The sequence below is a fragment of the Arvicola amphibius genome, chromosome 4, assembly GCF_903992535.2.
Source record: "Arvicola amphibius chromosome 4, mArvAmp1.2, whole genome shotgun sequence".
NCBI classification, from domain to species: domain Eukaryota; kingdom Metazoa; phylum Chordata; class Mammalia; order Rodentia; family Cricetidae; genus Arvicola; species Arvicola amphibius.
This window is the reverse complement of record NC_052050.1, coordinates 51808035-51833593: the sequence shown is the minus strand read 5'-3', so window position 1 is coordinate 51833593 and position 25559 is coordinate 51808035. Positions and strand designations below refer to the sequence as shown.

The following is a 25559-nucleotide window of genomic DNA, read 5'->3' as shown; positions in this document are numbered from 1 at the left end:
GAGTGATATGGCCAAAGGGTCTGTAGGTCGCATGGGACCCACTTCTCCAGGATTTTAGATAGAGACGCTGTTCTCAATGAGAGGAGGGTCCAGGTAGGTATAGGGCAGTGCCAGGCTTCGGTTCCGCTCCGCAATACCCTTAGAGATCTGGATCAGCTGTCTCTGGAAGGCAGCCATACTTCGCCGTGGGGCATCCTCTGTGAAGTGTTCATCTGGATAGTGGCCGAGAGGCCTCTGGGGACCAATCACAGGGTCGAGCTGTTGAGGTCCCCACCTCTGAGCAGCTGCAACCCACCTGAGCTGGCTAGAGCCACAGCTTGTACCCTGACCCAGTCACCTTGCACACTCTTTGGTTGAGCTTCACCCTGTCCCTTTCCTAAACATTTTCCCAAGTGACAGTGATCTGTAAGTTCGTTGACCATTTAATTTGAATATTTAAATTAACATTTAGTGCCATGTGACTGTCACTGCTGAGAGTGACAGTTTTCGTCATCTGATTTGGACACTTGATCCTTACTGTGAAATGGCCAAGGGTTACGTGTCTTCCCTTCTAGTGAGGTGTGAGTGCAGTGGGGGGCTCGATGTCAGGGCTGAGTTTGGTCCAGGGAGGGTAAACAGCACGTACTTCCTATCCAGCCTGGCCTGACCTCCTACCTCCACACTTACTCGGTCTCCGGGCTCCTTGCTTAGCATCCAGAGGGCAATGATGACATCACATGTGGCATTGACTGGCGGGAGAGTGGCTATGAAACTCTCAGGCTGAGCCTGGCCTTTGGAAGTAGGTGGCGGTAGCTGCATTGTAGGTGGCAGGTTGGGCATCCAAACACAAGAGTCAAACTGAAGGCAGAGAGGACAAGATGAGAACAAGACTCCGGGCCTTCCATGGCAATGCCTTCGCCCGGACCTTCCCTTACCTGGCCTGCACTGACAGCTGTGTGCTTGGCTGAACAGGTAAATATCACCATAGTGACATACTGGACCAGGGCTTCTTGGGTTTCCAACAAGGAGGGCATACCTGTAGGAAAGCTGGGCTGGGGTGGGGGCTGCTGGGGATCTTAGGACCTCACAGAGAGGCCAGAGGGTTGGGCTGGGCCCAAGGGCTGAGGTCCCTGTACCTGAGCTTTCTCGGCTGAGGAAGCCCTCAGAGAAGATCTCCCTCACCCAGGCCTGCAGCTCCTGGTCCTCTCGGACAGACACATCACTTGGGTAGTAGATGCTGACTATCTCAGAGACAAAGCTGCAGGGTGCAGCTGGATTCAGTCACTGGCTCCGAACTCGACCCACGCCGAGAAGCTTCCTTGCCCAGTGTCATGCACGCCAGCCCTCCTCACCGTAAACCTCTCCAGGGCATCCCATCTCCCGCCCAGTCTTTCTGCCTTCCCCCCCACCCCGGGGCTTCCTGGGGATGGTTCCCTCACCTCTTTATCGCCCCCCAGATCTGCGTCCCATCATCCCGGTAATAGTAGCCCGGGATGTCCTCCACGTCTCGGGCTCGGATATCTTCAGGGAAGCACAGGACAGAATAGTTCAACTGCTCCATGTTTCTCTTTATCAGCTCGGAGAACCCTCCAGTGCCGAGGCCTGTGGACTAAGGGAAAGAAGCTCCTGTGCATCAGAACCTTGCTTCAAAAGCAGGGGCAGGCTGGTGTTAGGGAAGCAGAGACACTCCCACCCCACGACTCCAGATTCTTCCAATTGAAGAATTTCCTCCGGCCAAAGGCGTTGCTTACCCTGTCCACCACCTGTCCAGGGGCGATGAGCAGCTTGCGGGCAAGCGTGTTGATGTGTAGTGTGTACCGAATGTGGGGAATCAGCAGCTGCAAGGGGTAGAAGACAGCAAAATTGGGGAAGCCTGGACTTACCCCCACAAAGCCACCTACCCCGTGAGCAGCACAGAAAGAGTAAGCAAGGCCAGGAGCTGTAGTTTGTGATGATACTCCCCGCCCATGGATGAGCACAGGTCCCACAGCGTCTTGTCCTATGTCCTCGGGCAGGCCTTTTTGTCTCTCTAAACATCAGATCTTTTTGTCAAATGAGGACCTTGGAAACTTCCTGGGATTTCCTATCCCTGGGGCAGGGCAATGTGGACTTGTCCCCCTTAGCTTAAGTCTGGGAACCAGGTGTTGGGAGCCGCAGTCCGACTGAAGAGCATAGAGCAGGGCCTGTGGAGCCTTTACAGGATACATTTGTTTCTTTCATCAAGTTAAGACGTCTCTGAGAAGGTTCCCCCTCCCCTGCCCCAATGGCTGCTCACACTTTCTGATTTCAGGTTAGATATTCTCCTAGGCCCTGGTTGTAGACCCTACTCTGTTTTTCAGTCAGAATAGGAACCCTGCATCCAAGCCCGGAAGGGTAAGGCCACCTGAGGAAAGACCACTAGGAAGAGACACTACAGGTACAGGATAAAGCCCAGGGCTCCACAGACTTGGTTACAGGCTGGGTTATGGATGGAGCCACCTTGTTTTGTGATAGGATCTCTCCACGTAGTAGTCTTGGCTGTCCTGACACTCCGCTATATCGACCAGGCAGGTCCCAAACTCATAGAGATCCTCCTGCCTCAGCTCTCTAAGTGCTAGGATTAAAGGCAGGTGCCATCACGCCTGGCTTGGGCTGACGTGTTGAGCCACTGACCTTGAAGAGAGGGTGGCAGTGGGGCAGCTGCCGCAGCGTGGCCAGGGCAAAGACTTCCGGCACCAAGTGCGCATGCAGCAGATGCGTGAGGGCCTCGTGGACAGAAAACTCGGCGTTGCGCACCCAGGTCTTAGCCAGTAGCCAGTCCCACTTGTCATCGCTGGGCAGGAAGATGGGGTTGTCGGGTCCGGGGATCTGTTTGAGCTGGTGGGCAGGGCCAGCGGGGAGGAAGGCAGTGTCAGTGTCTGTCAATCACTCAGTGGGACCCTCCCCCTGTTTCCTGCCTTCTTACAGACCTGGATGGCGAGGGGGAGCAGGGGCCCAGACCCTGAGCGCTGGTATAACAGGGTCATTGGGGCTGCGGAGAACTGAGGCTTTCCATTGATGACATTGGTTTGTACTCCAGAAAGGATGCCATGATCCACTAAGAACAGGGAGCCCTTCTGCAGGAGAAAGGGGAGCCACGACTGTACCTGGCTTTCTGAAGGAGGGGGCAGGCAGAAAGAAGAGGACCCACGATTGCCAGGGGAGTGCATTCTGAGAGAGGTTGTTCTTGTTAGGTAACACATGGTTGTCCCTAATAGGAGGATGAGCGCGAAGAAACTCGTGAAGATTGGCAGGGCTTGCAGTCTATGCCCACCTCCAGTTCAGCCTGCAGACTGGTCCCAGGGCCCAGCACTGGGGCCACCATTTCATCAGTGACTGGAAAGTTCTTTGGGAGGCTGTGACAGCGGCGGATCAGGACCGGGTTGAGGCCATTTAGGAACTGGGAGGCAAAGAAGGCGTCTTCCTGCCAGTGCGCGAACACATACTCTGCAGGAAGGTGGGGGACATGGGGACCGGTCACCACAGCTCATACATCATTCTCCTTCCTTGAATGATGAAATTCCTCTTGTCCATCCTGGGTATTTCTTCACTCCTTACAGTGGCCTCCTGATCCCTTGGCTTTGGTTACTGCCTGTTCACTAAAGACCAAATCTTAGTCTCAGCCCAACATCATGCCATCTCCCTGATACCATCCCAGGTGACTCACTATGTATCCCAAATGTGGGTTCTTCCTCCAGCTCAGCCTCCACCCCCTTCCTGGCATCCCAAGGAATGGCATGTATATCTATTTGACTGTCCATAGCAGAGCCCAGAAACTCCGTAGGAAGCAACTTTCTTTTCTTCCTGCTAAGTCCTATGAACTCTCCATCCTTGGTGTCTCTTGGCCCTTCTGTCCACTTCACTGCTACGCAGCCACAGCCCTGGAGCAGTCCACACAAGCATGGGCACAACTTCTTCTCCCTGACTTTCCTTCCCTTGCCCAGCCCATGCGGGGCTCAGCAACTTCTTCCTCTTATGGGTGCTCTACTCTTCCATCTTCAGGACCTTCATCTCTCTGTCCCCCGGCCCTGGAGCACTCTCTGCCCTAGCCTCACCTCAGTGAGGTTTTTAAATATTTATTTATTTATTATGTATACAATATTCTGTCTGTATGTCTGAAGGCCAGAAGAGGGCACCAGACCTCATTACAGATGGTTGTGAGCCACCATGTGGTTGCTGGGAATTGAACTCAGGACCTCTGGAAGAGCAGTCAGTGCTCTTAACCACTGAGCCATCTCTCCAGCCCCCCTCACCTCAGTGTTAATACTCACTTAACCCCCCCCCCCCATGAGAGCTTTCTAGGTGCCCTGAAAGCTAGGGTGGGTCCCTCTTTACCCATTTCTGAAGCCAATAAGTACATCTTCCAAGGAACACTAATGATGTGGTTTGAGTCTTATTAGTAACCACAGCCTGACTTTGCTGTGAGTCCTGTGTCCATAGACACAGATGGTCACAGTTATCTGGACAGCTGTTGGATTAGGTCAGGGTCCCTTCTGCCTACCACTTCTTTTGTCTCTGGAGGGTACTTTAAGGTCTAGTAAGAAGGACAAGGAGATTGCCTAAAGCCACAAGGTGAAGTGATTATTCGTTATGAGCCTCCTGGTGGTGATGGGAACTGATGTCCCAGAAAGAGGTCCGGATCCTGGCCCAGGGCCTCACCTGCTGCAGGAGTCTTGTGGAAATTAAACATCCTTCTCATCTCCCTCAGACTCCTCCAGAGTCCTGTGCGGTCCAGGAACCCTTTGATTTTCAGCTCTGTAAACCTGACAGGACATGTGAAGTGTGAGAAGGCACAGGAGACCCTCCCCTGTCTGCCTGGTGTAGTCAGTGCCCCCAAGGCAGCCATTGTCACACCAGACAGGAAACTATGCCTTGAGAAGACTGAGTGAGCTAAATCTATACTGAGGTAGGGAATTGACTAGAAGAGAGGATATAGAGGTGGGGACAATGAACAGTGTGGCATCCTCACGCAGAATGAACTTTAAAGTAGAATTTGGCATTCTTGACTGCGGAGTACTTGATGTTGAGGTCCAAGTCTTTCACAGTCGCATGGTCAAGGCAGCGAGGCCAACCGTCAGCGTAAGTCTTCCAGCTGGAATAGGGTGAGAGGCAAAGGATCAGCCAAAGGCTTTGTGGGAGCCCTTGGATGGAAACAGAGGAGTCCTGTCCCCGGGTGGGGGGCACAGCTAGCCTCATTCTGCCAACAGGGACCTTCCTGAGACCCTTCCCCCATGCTCACTGGGCTTTAAGTAAGCCACATGTCCCCACAGGAGACTTCTGAGCCAATTAGAGTCCCCCTTAAGGAATTTGAGGTTGGAGCTGAGCCAAATGGATGCACAGGGTGTCTGAAGTATCTGGATTATAGGATGTGAATGCTGGGAGCTGGGAATCAGGAAAGCAGGGGAAGGAGGGAGAGAGACAAGGATGGAGGGAGAGCTGAGGAGAGGGGAGGAGAAAAGCATCTGGAAATGGGAGGGAATTGCCTTGGTTCAGGGCCTGATAGGTGGCTATTTTCCCTGTTAGTACTTCTGTAAATACCCTGAGTTTTGTTGACACACCTGCTTTTAATCTGTTTGAAGTAACTGGAGCCTAATGGAGATGCAGCTTGGGAAGGGACGCGGTCCTGAGCTGGGTTAGCCCCAAGGAGTCAGTTGCTTTGGCAGACATCCCATATAGAGGCACTTGGCTCAGCTTCCACAGCTTGGGGAGCTATGGCCTAAGACAGCTGTCTTTAAGGCCCACAAGTATGCAAGCCACAACCAGAGACCTTTTGGTGGAATAATAACATTCTGTCCCAACAAGCCGAACAAGCTTTTGGGATTGTTCAGAAAATAGCTTGTGGGAGTTGAAGCCGACATGGAGCAGCCCTTTCTCTACATATAGAAGCTTTCACAGGGCTGGGGACACACACACTTCAGCAGCAGAGCACTTGCCTACCATGCACAAAGCCCTAGGTTCAATCCCCAGTAAAAAATAAATAAATAAAAATAGATATTAAAAATTGCTGCTTACTGTCAATCTAGCAACCTGGGGTCAATCTCTAGGTCCCACGTGGCAGGAGAGAGTCAATCTCTGCAAGTCACCTTTTGATCTCCATATGAATATCATATATTGTGTACACATAGACATACACTTGTAAGAAAAATGTAATTACAATTCGGCAGGGTGGGTTCAAGACAGAGTTTCTCTGTGTAGCCTTGGATGTCCTGGAACTCACTCTACAGACCAGGCTGGCCTCAGTGATCTGCCTGCCTCTGCCTTCCAAGTTCTGGGATTAAAGGCATGTATCACCACCACCAGGCATAAACTTTTAAAAAATGAATAAAAATAAAAGGAGTGGGGATATAAATCACGAAAGTGTGCTTACTTAGAGTGCAAAGCATGTGGGTTTAATCCACTATCAAAACCAAACAGTTTAATAATGAAAAAACCTTTAGATTGAGCTTCTGACATCAAAGGACGTTTGCAGTTAAAGTATACTGCCACCAGATGGTGGCCAAACTCTGTCTCAAACAATCCTGTACTTGATTCATCTGGGGTTCTCAGTAGGTATGAGGTCGGCTGAGAGCCTGCCTTCTCTAGCTGGTAATGCTGGAGTTTGAAACCTTGCTTTATTTACAATATTAAGGACCCAGACAGAGAGACCAGACACAGGAATAACACTAACCACACACTTTTACTCAGAGTTTAGAGTTTTTGTGCTGAGTGGCTTTTTGTTTTGTTTCTGTTTTCGGGAAGGGTGGTAGGGTCTCATATATACTAAGCCCCACATTCACAATACAGCTAGGGGTGACCTTGAACTTCTGATGCTCCTGCTTCCATCTTACAAATGTCACCATATCTGCTTTCTGTGGTGTTGGTGATCAAATTCGAGGTTTCTTGTTTAGCCATGCGCTCTACCAACTGAGCTGTACCCCCAGCCCTGGTTTTTCTTTTTATAACAAATGCATTGCTGAAGGACAAACCCAGAGCCTTGCCTGAGTGCAGAATTACAGTCCCAGGTTTTATTAGCTGTGTTCTTAACCACTTCTCATTTGTTTTCCCTAACAACCCAAATAAAAGGAAAATAAAGATCAAAGAGATTAAATGATTTCCCTAACACTGCATCATCAAGGATGAGGTAGATTTCACTATCTGCCCTCTCCCGCCTGGGTGTCACTGTGAGATTTACTGTCATGGCTTTCATGACAAATGTAGACTCACCAGAACACAGATGAGCGGATGCTTGCTTGGTCTCCAGAGACCTGGGGCAAAAGCAGGCAGCCCAGGACTTGGAAAGCAGCCAAGATTAAGAGCACCAAGCTCTTTTGAGAATGTCCACCCGAGTACAGTTGCTGACCTTTACTTCGCAGGAGCCCCTCATTCCTTGTAGCTCTTCTCCCCTCTAACTCTTCCCACTGAGCAGACTATAGAGAAAGCACCCCTACCTAGGGGGGTGTCTCATTTCTAGGGGCGTGTTCCGAGTTCCCCAGGAGATGCCTGGAGTTCCGGCCGTGTTTATGAGAGAATGCAAGCCCCTAACAGGTGAGAGAAAGAGACAAAACAACAGCCTCCAAGGAAGGAGGAGGAGGAGTAAGCCACAGGGCATGGCCAATTAGAGCAGTAGTTTGCAAACTTGAGTGGGTGCCAGAGTCACCCGAAAGGCTTGGTAAGAGTCCTTCCTCCCCCCTCCCCGCTCAACCACGAGTTTAGAGTCAGAGGGCCTGCGAGTCGCAGGTGCCCACTGTTGCTAACGCCGCTGGGCCTGAGGTCCAGGCTCAATGTTAGTTCTTGTTTTGGCGGCTTCCCACCCCTAAGTGAGTCCTTCTGTAAGAATGGCTAGCTCCCTCCTCACCTGTACATCTCCTTCCTGGCCTTCAGCTCTTCTTGACGCTGGTGCTGGAGCGCAGGGTGGTGGTCTTCCTGGGAGACCTTGGCTGTGGGTGGGAACGTGGATTGAAATGATTCTCTCCTGACCTCTGGCTCCAAACGTTCCCGCTTCTATTATCGCCCACCCACTGGTCCCCTCACCCCGGGACCAGCAGCGGAGTCCCCCTCCCCCTCCTCCCTCCCCCCCTCTGCCCCTTCCTGGTGTCCACACCAGTTCGCCTCTCCAGTCCCAACCCTAGCCTCCTCCACACTGCTGAGCCCCTGCAGTAGCCCCAGTCAGTTCTTTGGCCTTCTCACCTGCTCCCTCTCGCAGCACCAGGTCCCCCTCCCCTTCCAGCCACTGGTAGCACGGGAAGCGGAGTGCAGCCCCTGGCAGCCACTCTAGCTGGAACCAGCGGCAGAACCAGGCGTCAGGCCTGAGGGACCCAAGCGGGAGGGGCAGCTTCGGGGGCGCCTTGTGTACGCGCAGCATCAGCACAGCGCCAACATCCTGGGGGAGCGTCACCTCGAAGTCCTCTTCCTAGAAAGGAATGTTTAGTATGCCGAGGGTGGTCCCTCCGGCCCCCTCCTCCACCATCGCTACTGCCCGCTCCCCCAAACACTCACAGCACCGGCAGTGAACTCCTTGCCCAGACGGTCCAAAGGCACTAAAGGGCTCTCTCCCTGGGTCCCCACGATGCTGACAGACACCTTGTCCCAGGTGCCAGCCCCACAAGCCTCCCCGGTGGATACTCTCACCCTGAATTTAGTCATACTCCTAACCAGTCTGGCTCTCTACTGCGAGGTGGACGGACTACCAGGCTGGGTGACTCTACCTCAGGTATGCCCCGCCCACCGTGCCAGGTTAAGGGGAAACATGTTTGCTGCCACTGAATTCCTTTTTGGTTTCATTGCCACCAGAAAAGGCACCACCAGAATTAGGGCAGGGAGGAGCTGGGCTGAGAGACTGAAACCTGGAGTGGCACTTGGGACAGGGGAGTGACGCGGATCCCCAGGGCAAGTTCCAGATGGAATTGGGTTGTGGAGTACAGCCATTGAATTTATGAGCCGGCTTAGATTTAAATGTATGTGCAGGATCCACTCCCCCGGTTCCTATAACTCTTCTTCAGCTACGTGCATCCCTTCATTTCTTTTAATAAATACTTTTGAGAGCTATCACTGCGCCGGGACTGTTAGATACTGCCGACACAATTCAGGCAAGACTCTACCTTTGTCTGGATGCTTATTAAAGCCAAGCACAAGGGGGAAAAACATTCACATGCATTAGAAATTTAGATGATAATGAATGCTGGGAAAAAAGCATCAGACATTGCTGAAGCGAGAGCCTGACAAATTGGGATGGAGAGAAAAGGCCTCAGAGACCCAGAGGAGGTGACAGGTGAGCCGAGGGTGCACGTGTGTCGGCAGCGCTAATTGGGCTCAGTGGGTTATTGTTAAAAAAGAAGAGAAGGTGAAGTTGGGAGGCGGCATGGGGGAAATTCAGGGAGAGTTGGAGAGGGGAGATAGGGGTGGATATGATCAAAATACATTGTATGCATATGTGAAAATCTCAACAATAAATTAAAAATATGTCTTTTTAAAATGGGTGTGTCCAGGGAGCACGGTTTCCTGTTGGGGGAACTGACTGTGCCCCGAGGTCCCTGGAGAGGAGAAAGGCAGAGGTTCAATGAGTGAAAAGTGGCAAAAGGAAGCTGTAGACAGAGGGGTTTGTTTGGTTTGTTTTTTAGGGAACTAACAGATTTGGGGGTTCTGATCTGGAAACAATGTTTAGGTGCCCATTAAATATCAGGGCTAGTGATCACTGAAGGGTGTGTACCTGGAAGTCACCGGCACAGGGATGTCTGAGCCACGGGCTAGCAGAGAATAGAGTTGGAAAAGGGCAGGGGGTGCGGGCTCTTAGGTGCCTGAAGGTTCAGAAGTTTTTCAAAAGAGGTGGAAATAGCAGAGATTATTCAGTGTGTGTTGCATCAACTCCTTCGTTGTTATAACAAGTGAAGTACTTTATGTTGGCTCATGGTTTTGGGGGGTCCTAGTCCCTACTGCTTTGGGGCCATCACGGTAGGTGTCCATGCTAGAAAAAAAATGCTCACTTCATGACCAGGGAGCCAAAACAGTCAAGGAAGGGTCTAGAATTTGCTAAGATCCTTCAAAGGTACTCCCTTAATAACCGAAACCCAGCCAGGCCCCTCCTTTCAAGGCTTCATCTCCTTCCACGAGCTCTCAGATTTGCAGCTCTCCGGCATCTGGAGAATCTAAGACTCAGACTATTACAGCGAGGAGGAGAGCTCCAAGAAGGGAATGGACAATCAGGTCACTTGTTGCTAGGAGATTGGGCAAGAAGAAGGTGAAGAAATAATTGTTGAATTTGCCAGAAGACCTCAGAGCTTGTGATAAGCCCTAGTTTGGGGTATAGAGTGTTAGACAGGGTCTCCTGTGCCTTAGACTGACTGTGAACTCCTGATCTTCCGGTCTCCTCCTCCAAAGTGCTGAGATCACTGGTACACTTGGCATAAATCAATCAATTTCTGTGAAACCACGCCTAGCACATTACCTGACCCAGAACAGTGTTGTAGTGTGGTGGGTAGAGGCCAGATTAATGATTTCAGAATAACTAGGGATAACATCATGCACACACACATGTATGCACACACACATATGCATGCACACACGCACACACACATACACATGCACACACATATACATGCACACACATACACATGCACACACATATACATGCACACACGCACACACACATACACATGCACACACATATACATGCACACACATACACATGCACACATATACATGCACACACGCACACGCACACATACACATGCACACATATATACATGCACACACGCACACACACATACACATGCACACACATATACATGCACACACATATACATACATGCACACACATGCACACGCACTCACACATGTTGTGTGAGGTGAGTTCTGGGGAGATATGAACAAATGTCTACTCACCACAGATAAGGAACTAACAAAGCAGCAATACCACCATATCTGATTTCATGAACCAAACTGGGGTAACTTAGAGGAGTATGGGTGAGGGTTACTTACAGGATCTCAGACTTAAAGGCAGCTGCAGTGCCCAAGCCCACCCCAGTCACCTCTGCATGACTCCCAGTCACCTCAACATACTAGAGTCTCCTTCCTCGCAGTCCTTCCTGTTTTTATATCCTTGGGAGGAGCCTGGGGAGTCTTCGAGCTTCAGTTTTCCAGAATCTGTGAAGTTCATTTATATCTAAAGGGACAAAACCAGCTCTATTTTGTGCTAGGCATCCAAACACTCCACAACCCCTAGAGGTCTGGCTCAAGCATCATTCCTGATCCTCTTGGTGCTGATGCTGGTTCCCTCTGCTCCTGCTAAAGAAGTCAACCCCCACATACCCTTTAAACTGACGTGGGTCCTCCAGGATAGAGAGTCATATGAAACTCTGTACCAGACTACCCATATGGCCCCATTGAACACCTGGTGGCCTGGCCTATATCTCTGTTTTTGTGATCTGAACCGTGTCTATAGAGCAACAGGCCAGGTGGAGGCCAGGAGGTATGGTTTTTACATGTGCTCAGGTCACATCAGAAATAGTGCAGAGGCCTGGAATCCTCTTTCTGCAAAAGTTGGGACTGTGTCATGTCTACTGATGGGGAATGGAGATGGTGTGTAAGTAGACCAGACTTAGACACTTTTAAATACGTAAGACCAATCTGGTATGGCCCCCCTCTTCCTCAGCCTGACAAGCCCTGCAGGACAGGTGACTTAGACCAGATAAAATTTACTTTCACTGATCAGGGAAACGGGATACATGATGGTCATCAGGCCTACCCTGGAGTGTAAATACTATAGGTACAGGGGACGTGTTCCATCCACCCTTGTAATTCGGCTTAAGATAGAGACAATAAAACCAACAATAATAGGCCCTAATAAGGCACTAGACCCAAATCCTACTCCCCCACCCACAAAGAGGCCGGTGCCCCAACAACTGGCTGCAACCACACTTCCACCTAAAACACCAGCCCCAGATAGTTTAGCTATTACCGAGCCTTTGGCACCAGAACAGCTTCCCTTCCGGGAGCTTCTGACTAAGACTTATATGGTTCTAAGCTCCTCGGGACTGACCCTAACCAACTCTTGTTGACTCTGTTCTGATGCGGCTCCCCCTTATAATGAGAGAATTGCTGTCCAGAGCCTTTTTCGAGAAGCAGCTAAGTCTGATGATGTCGCTGGCATTCGCCACACTCTCTGATGCTGGAACGAGTAACAGGACAGGGGCTTTGCATAGGTAAAGCTCCCACTGCCAAGGCTTTTCTTTGCAATTCACCTTATCCCCTCACAACCGCTGCAGAGCACCTAATCCCCACAATGATACCTGGTGGGCACGCTCCTTGGTGTTAACTCTGTGTGCACACACTACAGTTCTAAAGGACTCCGATGGATACTGTGTCCTCATCAGACTGGTACCCGGCTCCTTTACCATGACTACCAAGGTTTCCTAGATAGAATGGGGCAGGATGCTGGTCTGACTAGAATGAAAAAGGAGCCCATGAGCACCCTCACACCCAGTGTCCTCCTGGGGACGAGCCTTGCAGGGCTGGGGACAGGAACTGCCTCTTCTGTCCCCAAGTGAACGTTACTCTGCTTTGAGAGAAGCGATAGGTGTTGACCTAGAACGCCTAGAGACCTCAGTCTCCCACTTGCAGGACTCCCTCTCCTCACTGGTTGAAAGGGTTTTACAAAACAGAAGGGGACTGGGCCTAATCCTTTACAACAGGGAGGATTGTGTGCAGCCCTGGGAGAAGAATGCTTTTCTGTATAGACCATTCAGGACTTGTAAAGGATACCATGGCCAAGGTGCGGGAGGGACTTACAAAGAGAGAAAGGGCAGCCAACCAAGGATGGTTTGAATCCTGGTTTAATAGTTCCCCTGGTTGCCTACGCTCATCTCCACTCTGACGGAACCCCTGGTAAATTTGCTGATCCTGCTGACTTTTGTACCATGTATACCCAATAGGCTAGTCCAATTTATGAAGGAAAGATTGCGCCCATCCAACTTACGGTACAGCGCTCTCAGAACCGTAGACGCCTCAGGACAGAAGATACCTGTGAACTAACTGTAAGAGACCCAGGATTGGGTTGATCAACAAAAAAAGGGGGGAATAAAGGGACAAAACCAACTCCATTTTGTGCTAGGCCCCAAGGTGGCTGTCAGCAGAGAGGGAAGTTCCCTAGACTGGAACCCCAACAGCTCGAGGTTGACATCAGCAAAGTGAAAATCCCCTAGACCTGAGCCAGTCACAGAGTCACTCATACCCCTTATGCCCATAACAATAGATTTGTGACTTTTTGCCTTTATAAACCCTGCCGAAGAAGGGTGGGACTCCTCCTCTGGCCCCCACTGCATCAATGTGCAAGAAGAGGTTCCTACTGCAATTTGCAGAATTAAACCTTGCTTTTGCATTTCGGTGAGTCTGTGTCTCTGGTGGTCTTCTTGGGGGTCCCCGTGACTCGGGCCCTACAATGTCTATGATATAAACACATCCCATGAGCCTCTCTGCTCCCTCCAGGATGGGCTGTTTCAACTCACAGGAGATAGCTGCACAGCATTCCACCCCTTCTTCCTCCCAGCTCCTCCTCTCTTCCTGAGAGTTCCCTAAGCCTTGCAGGGGACTGATGTCCATGTCCATCTATAGCTGAGCTTCAGACCACTATGCCACAGCAGCAGCCACTAGGTCTCAGAAACCATCACTGTGGCTGGGTGGTAGCTGGGATTAAAGAATCCCAGCACTCGAGAGGCAGAGGCAGGCAGGTCTCTGTGAATCTGAGACCAGCCTGGTCTACATAGTGAGTTTCAGATCAGTCAGAGCTACACACAGAGAAACCCTATCTTAAAAAAAAACAAAACAACAACCACAAAAAAAGAAAAAAATAAGAAAAAAAGAAAGAAAAAAGAAAGAAAGAAACCATCATCTCAAAAGACAGTTCCTTCCTCTGACAGATTGGGACTGACAGTAATCTATGGGTGTAAGCAAGAATATTTAGAGGTTTGACCGGCAGGTTCATCACACCCATTTAACAGAAGAAAGGCAGATGTCTTCCCAGTATTCCCCAGCTATATGTTTTTATCTTGGCTTGCAGCAGCATCTGTGAGTTCTGTCCTGCGGAGCAGGCTTTAACTCCCATCAAAAGCTGTTGGTTATGTTCATGTTAGTCATGCCTCTCACTATTGAACTAGCAGGTTCCTTTGCCTGGCATTTTGGTGCTATAGCATCTAAAGACCATAGCTAATCAGGACTGTTGGTGCCTACAGAGCACCTTCCAGCATCATGACAGCCTTCAGTACGGTAGGAGTCCAGCCAAGTCCCGACTTTATTTCTCTGTGTCCTGCAACCAAAGCAGGCAATACCTTTTGTTAACACCCTAAAACAAGGAACCTCAGAGAGCTGAGAAACCCTGACTTAGCATAATGATAAGCACACCTGCTGGACAGGAAAGCCAACACAGTAAAAGAACATTTGCTGGCATCATTCATGAAACTGTAGCGAACACATCCACTGATAAACTTCCCTCCATGAGCTCCCTCGTCTGCCCTATGAGGTCCAAGCCCTGCACCTGGCTACAGGCTCCATCCCCAGGAGAGGCTGGAGTCCTTCAGTTGCTCTGATTAGAGGACCATCTGTCCCTTTTGAGGCTGCTCTGTTCTTTCTTCTACTTCCACATCGCCCCCACCTATCCTGAACTAACGTCTTCAGCAATGGGGTCTTGCTTTCATCTTCTGGCATGTAGTCAACAACGGTGCCAAAATCACTTTTATTTTATTTAATATTTTGTGGGGCCTCAGGGGTCTTACTGGCCAACAACTTGTAGGGAGGTAGCCTACTCCAGGTATTGAGATAAACCATAGCACTTTGAGGCACATCTGTGCCATCTCTTCAGGATACCTTTTAAAAAGCTTGAGTTTTTAAAACTGCTTGTCCTTTTCTAAGACATCCAGAGATTAGCATTAAAACACTCAGTTTGCTGGGGTAGTGGTGGCGCCCGCCTTTAAACCCAGCAGAGACAGGAGGATCTCTGTTCTTAAGGCCAGCCTGGTCTACAAAGTGAGTCCCATAACAGGCTCCAAAGCTACCGAGAAACCCTGTCTTGAAAAAACCGAAAGCACTCATTTAATGAAACATTTCCACAGATTTCTGTAGGTTCGTCACTGTTCCTTCCAAGCCAAGTGTCAGTGATCTCAGATGTCACAATTGAGGGGATGCTAAAGGATAGCAAGGCTCAGTGAGCCATGCTGGGTAGAGTGGCGTGGATGGGGGCATCATCTCAGCTAGCTCTCCATACTCCACAGCCGTTCTCCCTGAACCAGCGAGCTTCCTCATCTTCGTATGTTTCCATGGGGCTACCCCACATCTCTCCACTCCTGACAGATTTAATAGGGAATGCTTAAACAGCTGGCCAAGCCTACGTTCAAGGGGGAGCAGGGCCAGGTTTGTGCCTGCCACTCTAGTTGATCCTTTGGCCTGACAGCTGCTGTCCCTGTCAGGACAAAGCTTCCCTTCAGGAGCAAGCTCAGTGGGTGGCAAACTTGGTAGCTGTGGCCACTCCCATTGTCTCTTTCTCAACTAGACCTATCTGCTGTGATAGCCCCAGGCTAGGTGAACAATATCCACTACCAGCCTATTTCCTGCTGGAGGAAAATGAACACAGCTTACTCAGGGGTCACGGCTGCCCACTCCCTGGGGACACTGCTGCCCAGCCCTGGGAATGTGGCTGCCTACGCCCTGGACCAGCTTAGACTTTTCATTTTCATGGCCTTCTCTGCTCTGTTCCTCACAGGCTTCAAAGCCTTCCGGACACTCACTAGCATAGCATTTGGATTTTGGTCAGTTCTTTCCCCTTAATTTCATTTTGACACATATCGTGTCATAGTCGCCTCTGGGTGACCCTGGACTGACCCCTTTCTCTCTTGTTTTTCTTTCATCTCCTCTAAATTGTATCGCCACCACTTATACGGACCCGATTTACATATTTGTATAAGTCACTTGGATCCACCAATGGCTCTCCTACCTTATAAAGATCAGGTGACACCAAAAGGCTCAACAAGCCGCCAAAGCTCCATACAGGTCTCGAGGCTCTTACAGAATGGACGTCACATTACTCGCCACATTACAAACTGCTTTAAATATTTTCATCTCAGATGTATTTCTCATGCAAGGCCCATGCAGCACCACCGTAGCAAAAGGGCACACTGTACACATCACACGGGAAAGACAACTGAACCAGTGCCCTCTGTGCATGCTCCAGCCTCAGACTGTTCAGCCTCAGGGGCATGCCTTGCTCCTCAAACCTGGACTCTGCAGCCATTTTTCTCACTCATCTTTGGTTCTGTTGTGTCCCCGTTTAGATGCCAGCTGTGCTGTGTGAGTCTTTTCCTGGAGAGATGTGACACACATATCTATTCATCCCAGATAGGGAACTGATTACAGACAGAAGTAATGATATCAGAAAGTGAAATAATTATATATACATGTATATATATTTTATGCATATATGGAGAAGAGCTACTTATAGGAACATGGATGACTCAAAATCTTCCTAAAAGCTCACCCTAGCATGAATAATGATTCATAAAAGCTGGAACTCTGTGTACAACTTACAAGTTAGAGAGTCTCCTCTCCTCAGCTGTCCTCATTGCTAACTCTGGAGAGGGAGTGGCTTTGTACTTCTGATAAGTTTCAGGAACTTCCTGAGACTTGTGAGTTGTTTACTCCTGAGTTTTTTTTTTTTTCTAGCCTCCCTTAGACTTTCCTGAGGTTTTGTTTCTTTTGGTTTGGTTTTATGAGACAGGGTCTCTTTACATAGCCCTTATTGTTCTGGAGAAAACTCACTATGAAGATCGGGTTGTCCTCAAAATCACAGATATTTGCCTTTGCCTCTCTTGTGCTGGGGAATAAAGGTGTGTGCCTAAACCACACCCAGCCAAGTTTTCTGAGTTTTAATGAGCTTTCTTCTAGGAAGCTCCAAGTTTTATCCAAGTTTTAACTTGGAGGAAGTTGCTACACACACACACACACACACACACACACACACACACACACCTTTGCCTCTACCCTCCTGTAACACGAAAGCATCAGGTTTAAAGCATAAACCAGGGACTGGAGAGATGGCTCAGCAGTTAAGAGCACTTGCTGCTCTTTCAGAGAACCAGAGTTGGTTCTCAGCCCCACACTGCGCAGTGTATACTCACCCCATGTAACTTCAGTTGCTGCTCAGCTGGACTCTTTCTCTGCTGCCAACCACTCATGCTCCTCTCTGCTGTGTTGCTTTGCTTGCTCTTCTTGTCTATAAACACACCTCTCAAGAGCAAAGGGAAGAGCGAGAAGGTAAGTGCTGTGAGCATGGAAACACCTATGTCCACCTGTATGCTTGGCAATAGTTTGGAAATAACTTTGCTCAGGATTTTGAAAACACTGGTCTGCTTCAAAGGGTTGCTTCAAATGAGTCTCGGGCCATCTGAGCTCCTAGTTCTTATCAGATGACCTTACATCCTTTCTGGAGCTGAGGATCGTGTCTTTACCCAAAGCTTCTGTGTGACCTGCCATGGCTGAGTTTATTCAGGGCAGTGCTCTCAGTGGGGCCCTTCTGTCTGGAAGCTTGTTTAGATGATGTTTAGAAGTGTTTAGAAGATGTCTTCAATGATTTCATTCATTATTGCCCTCCATCCTTATCCTTTCGTGTAGGGTCTCCTTTGTGACTACCAATGACAGGCGTTTTGTGTAGTGTCCCCTCTGTGACCACCAATGACAAGCATTTCTTCTGACCTGACTCTCCATTTTCCACCTTATTTTCTCTCCCACTTTCATCTTGTTGGATTTTGCTATTTTCTAGTATGTTGTCTTAATCACCTCTTCTAATCCTCTATCAACTTTAATTTCTTCTATCATATTTTTAATTTCAGGAGTTATGTTTTGTTCTGTGTATATTCTGAAATGATATCCTGTTCGTGTTTCAGTTTGTCCTATTTTCTCTTTTTTATAAGACGTTTAACATTTTTTGTTTATTTCAGGAATTTGTGGTATATGCTAGTTTTGGTTACCTAACTAAACTCCCCCAAGACAAAATAGTTCAAGACAGAAAAGAACTGAATAATTTGCTCATGGTTTTGCAATGTGGGTAGGGCTCTGTGAAGTGTCAGCTGGCCTTCCCACCCAGGGACAGGCTGCCACAGGTATATCTGAGGTGACTTCACTCCTGTGTGTAGAATGGCTCTGGGGGCTGGTAGGGCCTTTCTCTTCTGGCAAAATTGTTTCCAAAGCATTTTATTTGCTGAAGTCAGTTACAGCCCAGCCTAACATCAAAATAGGAGAGGACCGGACTTGCCCTCTTGGTGCGAAGGAAAGGAAAGAACCCTTTGCTGTGTTTACTGGGTCTTAGGGACGGGCTGGAAGTCCTTGCTTACGTGAAGTCTTCTAGCTTTGGTCCGGTTGCGTTTCTTGATCTGTAGTTCCCAACTAGTTCTACCAATGACCTTATCCTATCAGCTTTCATTATTTTCTGTGTACAGCTCCATACCTGTCAGCTGGATTGTGTGAACCATGTTGTTAGTCTGCAGTGGCTGCATCTGCCCTGAACACGTGCAGAGTCATTTTCTTGCCATTATTTCCTAAACTGTCACGGCCACTATCTGGATAGCATTTGCATGGTCCACGACCCTGTGTGTCTTCTGGAGGTGCTTTGAAGTATGTGGCACTATGTGTAGGTTTTACACAAACACTGTAGTTACATAAGGGAATCGAGCATTTGCAGAATTGCATGTTTTCAGAGGTCCTGGAGCCAATCCCTCATGGATAGCAAGAGACAAATGTCCTGATGCTGCTCCAGGGAGTACCCTGAAGGTCTAAACAGTAGGTCCTCCTAGCTGAAATCATAAGGATTAGGACTGAACCAAAAATGAGAGCCACCGTGAAACAGTCGCTCTCACTTCTGGCTTCTGCGCCAAACTCACGCTTCCCAAGCTTATAAAATTGTTGGAAGTTACTGAACAGTATGGGAGAGGTGGCTCCCCAGGTAAGAACATTTGGCACCCAAGCCTGAGTACCTGAGTTTGATCCTCAGGAGCTGTGTGGGGACTGGAAAGATGGCTCAGCAGTTAAGAACATCCTTGCAGAGGACCTGGGTCCAGTTTCCAGCACCTACATGGTGGCTCAGTTCCGGGGGATCCAATGCTCTTTTGTTGGTTCCACAGGCATCGGGCCTGCATGCTCTAGACATGTATGTGGCAAGCATGCATTTAAAAATGCCAGGTGGGGCGGAGCTTATTTATAATCCTAGGACCCCACCTGGAGGGGTAGGAGTGAGCAGGCTGGAAACTCAGATCTGACATGCATGTGACATGTAGCAGCAGAAATAAGAGAAATCCTGCCTCAAAACAAGGTGAAGAAAAAAATGATTCCCAAAAGGTTGTCCTCTGGTGCGTGCGTGCATACACATACACACACACACATACACACACACACACACACACACAGAGAGAGAGAGAGAGAGAGAGAGAGAGAGAGAGAGAGAGAGAGAGAGAGAGAGAGGGTACAAGAGTTCACACAGTGAGACTGAAATATCCTTCTGATGGATTTTGCTGCGTAAGGGAACAGAGAGATGGAGTATGGCAGGGAATGTGGGGTCAAAGGAGTTTCTTTCGAGATGAACAAGGGCTTCTTTGTTCTGTTGTTTTCTGAGGTTCTGGGAGTCGGACCCAGGATCTCATGCATGTTGGCTCTAAGCTCCCATTGATAGCCCTTTTTGTTTTTCCTTTATTTGGAGAAAGGGTCTCACTAAATTGCTCGGGCTGGTTTTGAACTTGTGATCCTCCTGTCTCATCCTTTTCAATAGCTGAGATGATGGACTTGTGCTATCACAGCCAAACTGAGAAAATCTTTTACACTGATTCTCCATCCTGGCTTCAACTTAGAGTGTCCAGGGACATTTGAAAGAGGAATATCCCGGAGCTGAAGAGATGCGTCCAGCAGTTGAGAGCACTAACTACTCTTCCAGAGGACCCAGGTTCCATTCCCAGCACCCACACAGCAGCTCACAACTCTCTCTGGAACTCCAGCACCAGGCTATCTAACACCCTCTCCTGGCTCCTAGGCATGCAAGTGTGCATGCAAGTGTGCATGCAAGTGTGCACAGATACATATGCAGGTAAACACCTGTACATACAAAATTCTAAAAAAAGAAACATTTTAAAAAGCTATACCCAGGTCTTTTCCCTGACTAGAAGCCCCAGATATTTGTTTGTATTTGTTTTTTCGGGACAGAGTTTATCTGTGTAGCCTTGGCTGTCCTTGACCTATAAACCAGGCTGGCCCCTGCCTCCAGAGTGCTGGGATCAAAGTGTGTACCACCACTGTCCGACTGACATAGTAATGTCTAGAGCTTCTCTGATGTGTTAGTCCCCAGTATGACAAACCAGCAGAGACAGGATGAAGGGTCTGCACTCAGTCATGGTTCAGATGCTTCAGCCCCCCGCCATGCGGCTCTGTTCTTCCCAGCCTATAGCAATACAATGCACCATGGCAGGAGTGCATGCAGGGTTTCCTGTTTCTCTGATGACGGCCAGAGGGACAGTAAGGGGCCAGGTCCCAGGATACCCTCAAAGGCATTTCCCCAGCGGCCTAATTTCTCTCCACGTGTTCTTAGCTCATCAGAGTTCTGCTACCTCTAAAGGCATGAAGCTGGGGACCAAGCCTTTAAGACATGGACCTTGGAGGAACATTCCAGATCTAAAACATAGTATCCACTTATTTTAATGTAAGCTTGACACCCAGTGGTCCTAACGCATCTTTATGCTATTTGGAATAAGAGAGGGGGCATTGGTGCAGGAAGAAGAAGGGACAGGTTCGAAAGCAGACAACTGAGAAAATGTCAGGGACAAGACTCAGCCCAAATAGGCACCGGTGACAAGTAGGACCCAATCCAGGCAACAGAAAGCTTTGCCCTCAGTTGATTTCTGCAGCACAGCTGACCAGTGTAACTCAAGCTTCGGAGGGAAGGCATTTGATGGACAGTTCATCGAATGTGCACTTCCCTCTCTCTGCCCCCCTCAAGCATCGGAGGGAAGGCACACGACGGACGGTTCAGCAGATGGGCAGTTCTCTCACACAACCAAACTTGGCTGAGGGCAGGAAGATGGACACTAGCTGCTGAATCTTGCTTGTCTAAGCTGAGCCAGACTTTCCCATTCTCTGCCTCTTCAACCTTGTGATTGAAGCAAGGCTGCCCCAGAAAGGCCCCATAGGACTGGTGTCTTTCTGTCTTTTCTCTCTGCCTCCTCCAGAGTTGACTTCACCCTCAGGCTTCATGGCTCTGTGTAGGTTGCCTGACAGTCCCTGAACTAACAATGTGGCCAGCAGACTGAGCAGCACTGAGGCCCCAGCAGGGCATCTCTGCACTCGGGGTGTCACCCTCACCCAGTTGTCTGACTGGGAAGGGGAATGGGTGGTACGATGTAAAATCTGAAAGGTGGCTATTATCGCCAGATTAAAATCTGCTCTGCTTGTTCTCTGACAGCCAATATTTAGGAGATCAGAGTTGGTAAAGCACATTTATGCAAGGGTAAAAGTCGCCAGAGTGTTCTAGGCTGTTTAAATCTCTCTCTCTCTCTCTCTCTCTCTCTCTCTCTCTCTCTCTCTCTCTCTCTCTCTCTTTAATTTTGGTCTTTCAAGACAAGGTTTCTTTGTACAGCCCTGGCTGTCCTGGAACTAGCTCTGTAGACCAGGCTGGCCTCGAACTCAGAGTCCTCTCCAAGGACTGATAGTCTGGAGAAAGAGATGGTGTGGGGCTCCTACCTAGTGATGTCCTCCACCGGTCTGATGGGGTAAAGCCATCTCTGAGAGGGGTCTGGGTATAATGGGTGCTGAGAACCAAACAACAAAATCTCCAAGAGGACATGGCCCTTGCTCTTCAGGATCCTTTGAACTGACGGGAAAAACCCAGGTCGCCAAACTGAATGTTTGTGACAGGCAAGCAAACGGGACAGTTTAGTGCCCTGGGACTCCCATTGGGTTTGGGGCAGAAAGATGGACATAAGGTGCTGAATCTCGCTTGTCTAAGCTGAGCCAGGCTGTCCCATTCTCTGCCTCTTCAACTTGTGGTTGAAACAAGGCTGCCCGTTTTTGTAATAAGGGACTTGGTAATGTGGTCTCTTCATGGGCAGATACATTCTCCCCTCCCAAACAACACATCTGCATCTAGCAGCCTCAGAGCCCTCTCAACCTCCTACCTGCTGGGCGCTGCAACCACTCCCGTCTCTGAACAAAGTTTCTCCACCTCTGGAATAATCAAACTTAAACAAATTTCTTTTTTTAAAATACTTTTTATTTATTTATTATGTAGACAATATTCTGTCTGTGTGTATGTCTGCATGCCAGAAGAGGGCACCAGACCCCATTACAGATGGTTGTGAGCCACCATGTGGTTGCCCGGGATTGAACTCAGGACCTTTGGAAGTGCAGGCAGTGCTCTTAACCGCTGAGCCATCTCATCTCTCCAGCCCTTAAACAAATTTCTATTCAAATGTATTCCTAAAGTACCTGGGTTAGGAGGGCTGATCTGGCCGGAACTGATAATGGGCACACGAGTAAAACTTTGTCTTCTAGTATACCTACTTACCATCTTACACCCATGCTTAATTGGTCATGCATGTGATTAAAGCCAGATGCATTGTGGGAAGGAACTTGAGCAGTAGAAAAAATAGAACCTAAACTAACAATGGAAATAGAGAAAGCAGCTGGGTGTAGTGGCACACACCTTTGATCCCAGATCTCAAGAGGCAGAGGCAGGCGGATCTCTGTGAATTCAAGGCCATCCTGGTCTACAAAGAGTTCCAGAACAGTCAGGGCCCTTACACAGAGAAACCTTATTTAAAAAACAATCCAACAACAACAACAAAACAAACTACAAACAAACAAAGAAATAGAGAACCAGCTAAACCTTGTCCCTTCATAACCAGCTCCCCTTCTCTTGAGCCCCGTGAAAGGAAGCCTCAGACTGGGAAGGATGAGGAGGTGTATCACAGAGGCTGGGCTTTGTGGTTTCAAAAGACTAGGGCGATTCCCGGGGTTCTCTCTGACCCCTACTTATCGATCAAGATGTGAGCTCTCACCTGTTCCTGCTGCCCTGCGTCTCTCCACCATCACAGACTAACCGTTGAAACCCGAAGCCCAGCTGATGCTTTAGTCTGTAAGTCATCTTGGTCGGCTGGACATGGTGGCACACACCTTTAACCCCAGTACTCAGAAGGCAGAGGTAGGTAGATCTCTAAGTGCCAGGCCAGCTTGGTCTACTGAGTGAGTCACAGGACAGCTAAGGCTACGTAGAGAAACTTGGCCCACAAAAAAAAGTTAGCTTTGTCGTGGCATTTGACATAGCAATAGAAAAGTAAGTAAGATAGAAGTTGGTACCTAGAATAGGTTATTGCTGGGACAGGCCTCACAGTGATTTTTTGGGGGTGGGGGGAAATTTGGAAGATCTTGGGACTTTGGACTAGAAAAGCAGTTGAATACTGTAAGGGGATCTAGAAAAGCAGTTGAATACTGTAAGGGGATTTAACGGACTATCTAAGCAGAATTTTGGAGGACCATGGTGCTGAGAGCTTTGCAGATTGTGGAGGCTCAGTTCAAGAGGTTTCAGAGGGGGACAATATTAGCAACTGGACTATGATGTGGGATTCCCCTCTGTACGCTGTGCATACTGTTGGTTAATAAAGGACTGCTTTGGACCTATAGCAGGGCAGAGCAGAGATAGGCGGGGACAACTAAACTGAATGCTGGGAGAAAGAAGGGCGGAGTCAGAGAGAAGCCATGTAGCCCCCACCTGAGACAAATGGTGGACAGAAGTTTACCTGGTAAGCCACAGCCACATGGCAATACATGATGGGTTAGTTTAGGATATGAGTTAGCCAGAAATACACTTAAACTATTGGCCAAACAGTATTGCAAATAGTACAGTTTCTGTGTGATTATTTCAGTTCTGGACAGCCAGGATGAATAAGCAGCCTCCTTACAACAGGGCTAGAGACTGTTCGTGTGATATTTTGGCAAAGGATGTGACTGCCTTCTGCCCTTGGCCTGAGGCAAAATCTTTCTCATCATAACTAGACAAACAGGACAATCAATTCATTGGAGCTGACCCACATGATGAAGCTTAATGGGTCAAGAGTAGCTCTGTGGTAGAGCCCGCCTAGCATGCAGGAAGCCTGGGTTCAAGTGGGAGCAAGGGGGAGGACGAGGAGGGAGATGGGGGCAGGAGAGGAGATGAGAGAAGTGGCAGAGGCACCACCAACCTTCTCTCACTCACCTCAGATAGTATCCAGTCTCTTCTTTCTTGGGAAGGAAGTGGGCGGGAAGAGTGCCAATTCACGACACACAATCTCTTTAATATACCTGGCAGGGATTGTAGTGTTATGGCTGTGCACTCCAGTTTCTCACATATAGCTGGTTAGCACCATTATGGAGGCTGAGGGGTAGAAAACTCTATAGGAAGTAAAAGGCAATGGATGACGAGCCCCAGAGAAATGAGAACCATTGTCTCATTTGGAGCTTGTTTTGCTTTGGAGACAGGGTCTCATGTAGCCCAGGTTGGCCTTGAACTTGCCATATAGTCAAGGCTGGCCATGAACTCCTGATTCTTCCACCTCTTTAGTGCTGGGATTATCTATGTGTCCATCATGCCTGGCTCATTGGAAAGTGAACACTGTGAAGCAAATGTCAAGGTTTTAAAACAAAACAGCAAAAGGAAGAACCTCTCTAATGTGTCAAAAATAGATCTGTTCTCGTTCTCGTCATTTAGAGACATATGCCTGGTTATAAGCTGTAAAATTGGGAAGACCTGAAGACACTTACACAGAACTTCGCTTTGGCAATGAAGAAAGAAAGAAAGGGAAGGGGGTGGATGGAGGGAAGGAAGAGTGGAGGGAGAGAGGGAGGGAGGGAGGGAAGGAGGGAGGGAAAGAAGAATGGAGGGAAGGAGGGAGGGAGACAATGAGGGAGACAACAAGGGAGGGAGGGAGAGAGGGAGGGAGGGAGAAAGGGAGGAAGGAAGGGAGAGAGGGAGGGAAAGAAGAATGGAGGGAAGGAGGGAGGGAGACAATGAGGGAGACAACAAGGGAGGGAGGGAGAGAGGGAGGGAGGGAGAAAGGGAGGGAGGAAGGGAGAGAGGGAGGGAAAGAAGAATGGAGGGAAGGAGGGAGGGAGACAACAAGGGAGGGAGGGAGAGAGGGAGGGAGGGAGGAAGGGAGAGAGGGAGGGAGGAAGGGAGAGAGGGAGGGAGAGAGGGAGGGTAACGGCAGATCTGGCAGATCCATAACAGGGATGCAGAACCAGAGTGCTGTCCTCTAGAGATGGGCCAGTTGGGTTAATTAGGACTCATCCTTCATAAGTAGCAAGAACTCACTAGAGAGAACCTAAGTGAAATGAAGGCTCTACTAGAAGAGTGTAAGTCCGAGGCGGGCAACAGGGCCTCAAGGACAGCAGAGAGGTCTGACCCAGGAATTCACGGCTCTCATCTGTCCTCTGTGTGCTCTTACTTTGTTGTCTCCCTTCCACCCTCTCTGTTCCTCTTCCCGTTCCTTTCCATCGGCTACCAGCACATCCTGTGTTTTCATGTTTTGTGCCTTGGA

General features: G+C 49.1%; 1 protein-coding gene across 3 annotated transcripts; it reads right to left on the bottom strand.

The window, feature by feature from the left end:
• Positions 1–54: 54 nt before the first annotated feature.
• Positions 55–8619, bottom strand: Alox15b (arachidonate 15-lipoxygenase type B). Of its 3 annotated transcripts, XM_038328062.1 has the most exons (14): positions 8473–8619; positions 8164–8386; positions 7832–7913; positions 4967–5089; positions 4657–4760; positions 3272–3444; positions 2928–3074; positions 2632–2835; positions 1731–1817; positions 1419–1588; positions 1116–1237; positions 915–1015; positions 667–837; positions 55–234 (listed from the first exon to the last, which is right to left on the bottom strand). In XM_038328062.1, the coding sequence occupies exons 1-14, from the start codon at positions 8617–8619 to the stop codon at positions 55–57; spliced, it is 2034 nt and encodes a 677-aa protein (XP_038183990.1). The 3 variants fall into 3 exon arrangements, with proteins under 3 accessions (XP_038183990.1, XP_038183991.1, XP_038183992.1); XM_038328063.1 differs by lacking the exon at positions 1731–1817; XM_038328064.1 differs by lacking the exons at positions 1116–1237; positions 1731–1817 and having other exon boundaries at positions 915–1012; positions 1429–1588.
• Between the last annotated feature and the right edge of the window lie 16940 nt (positions 8620–25559).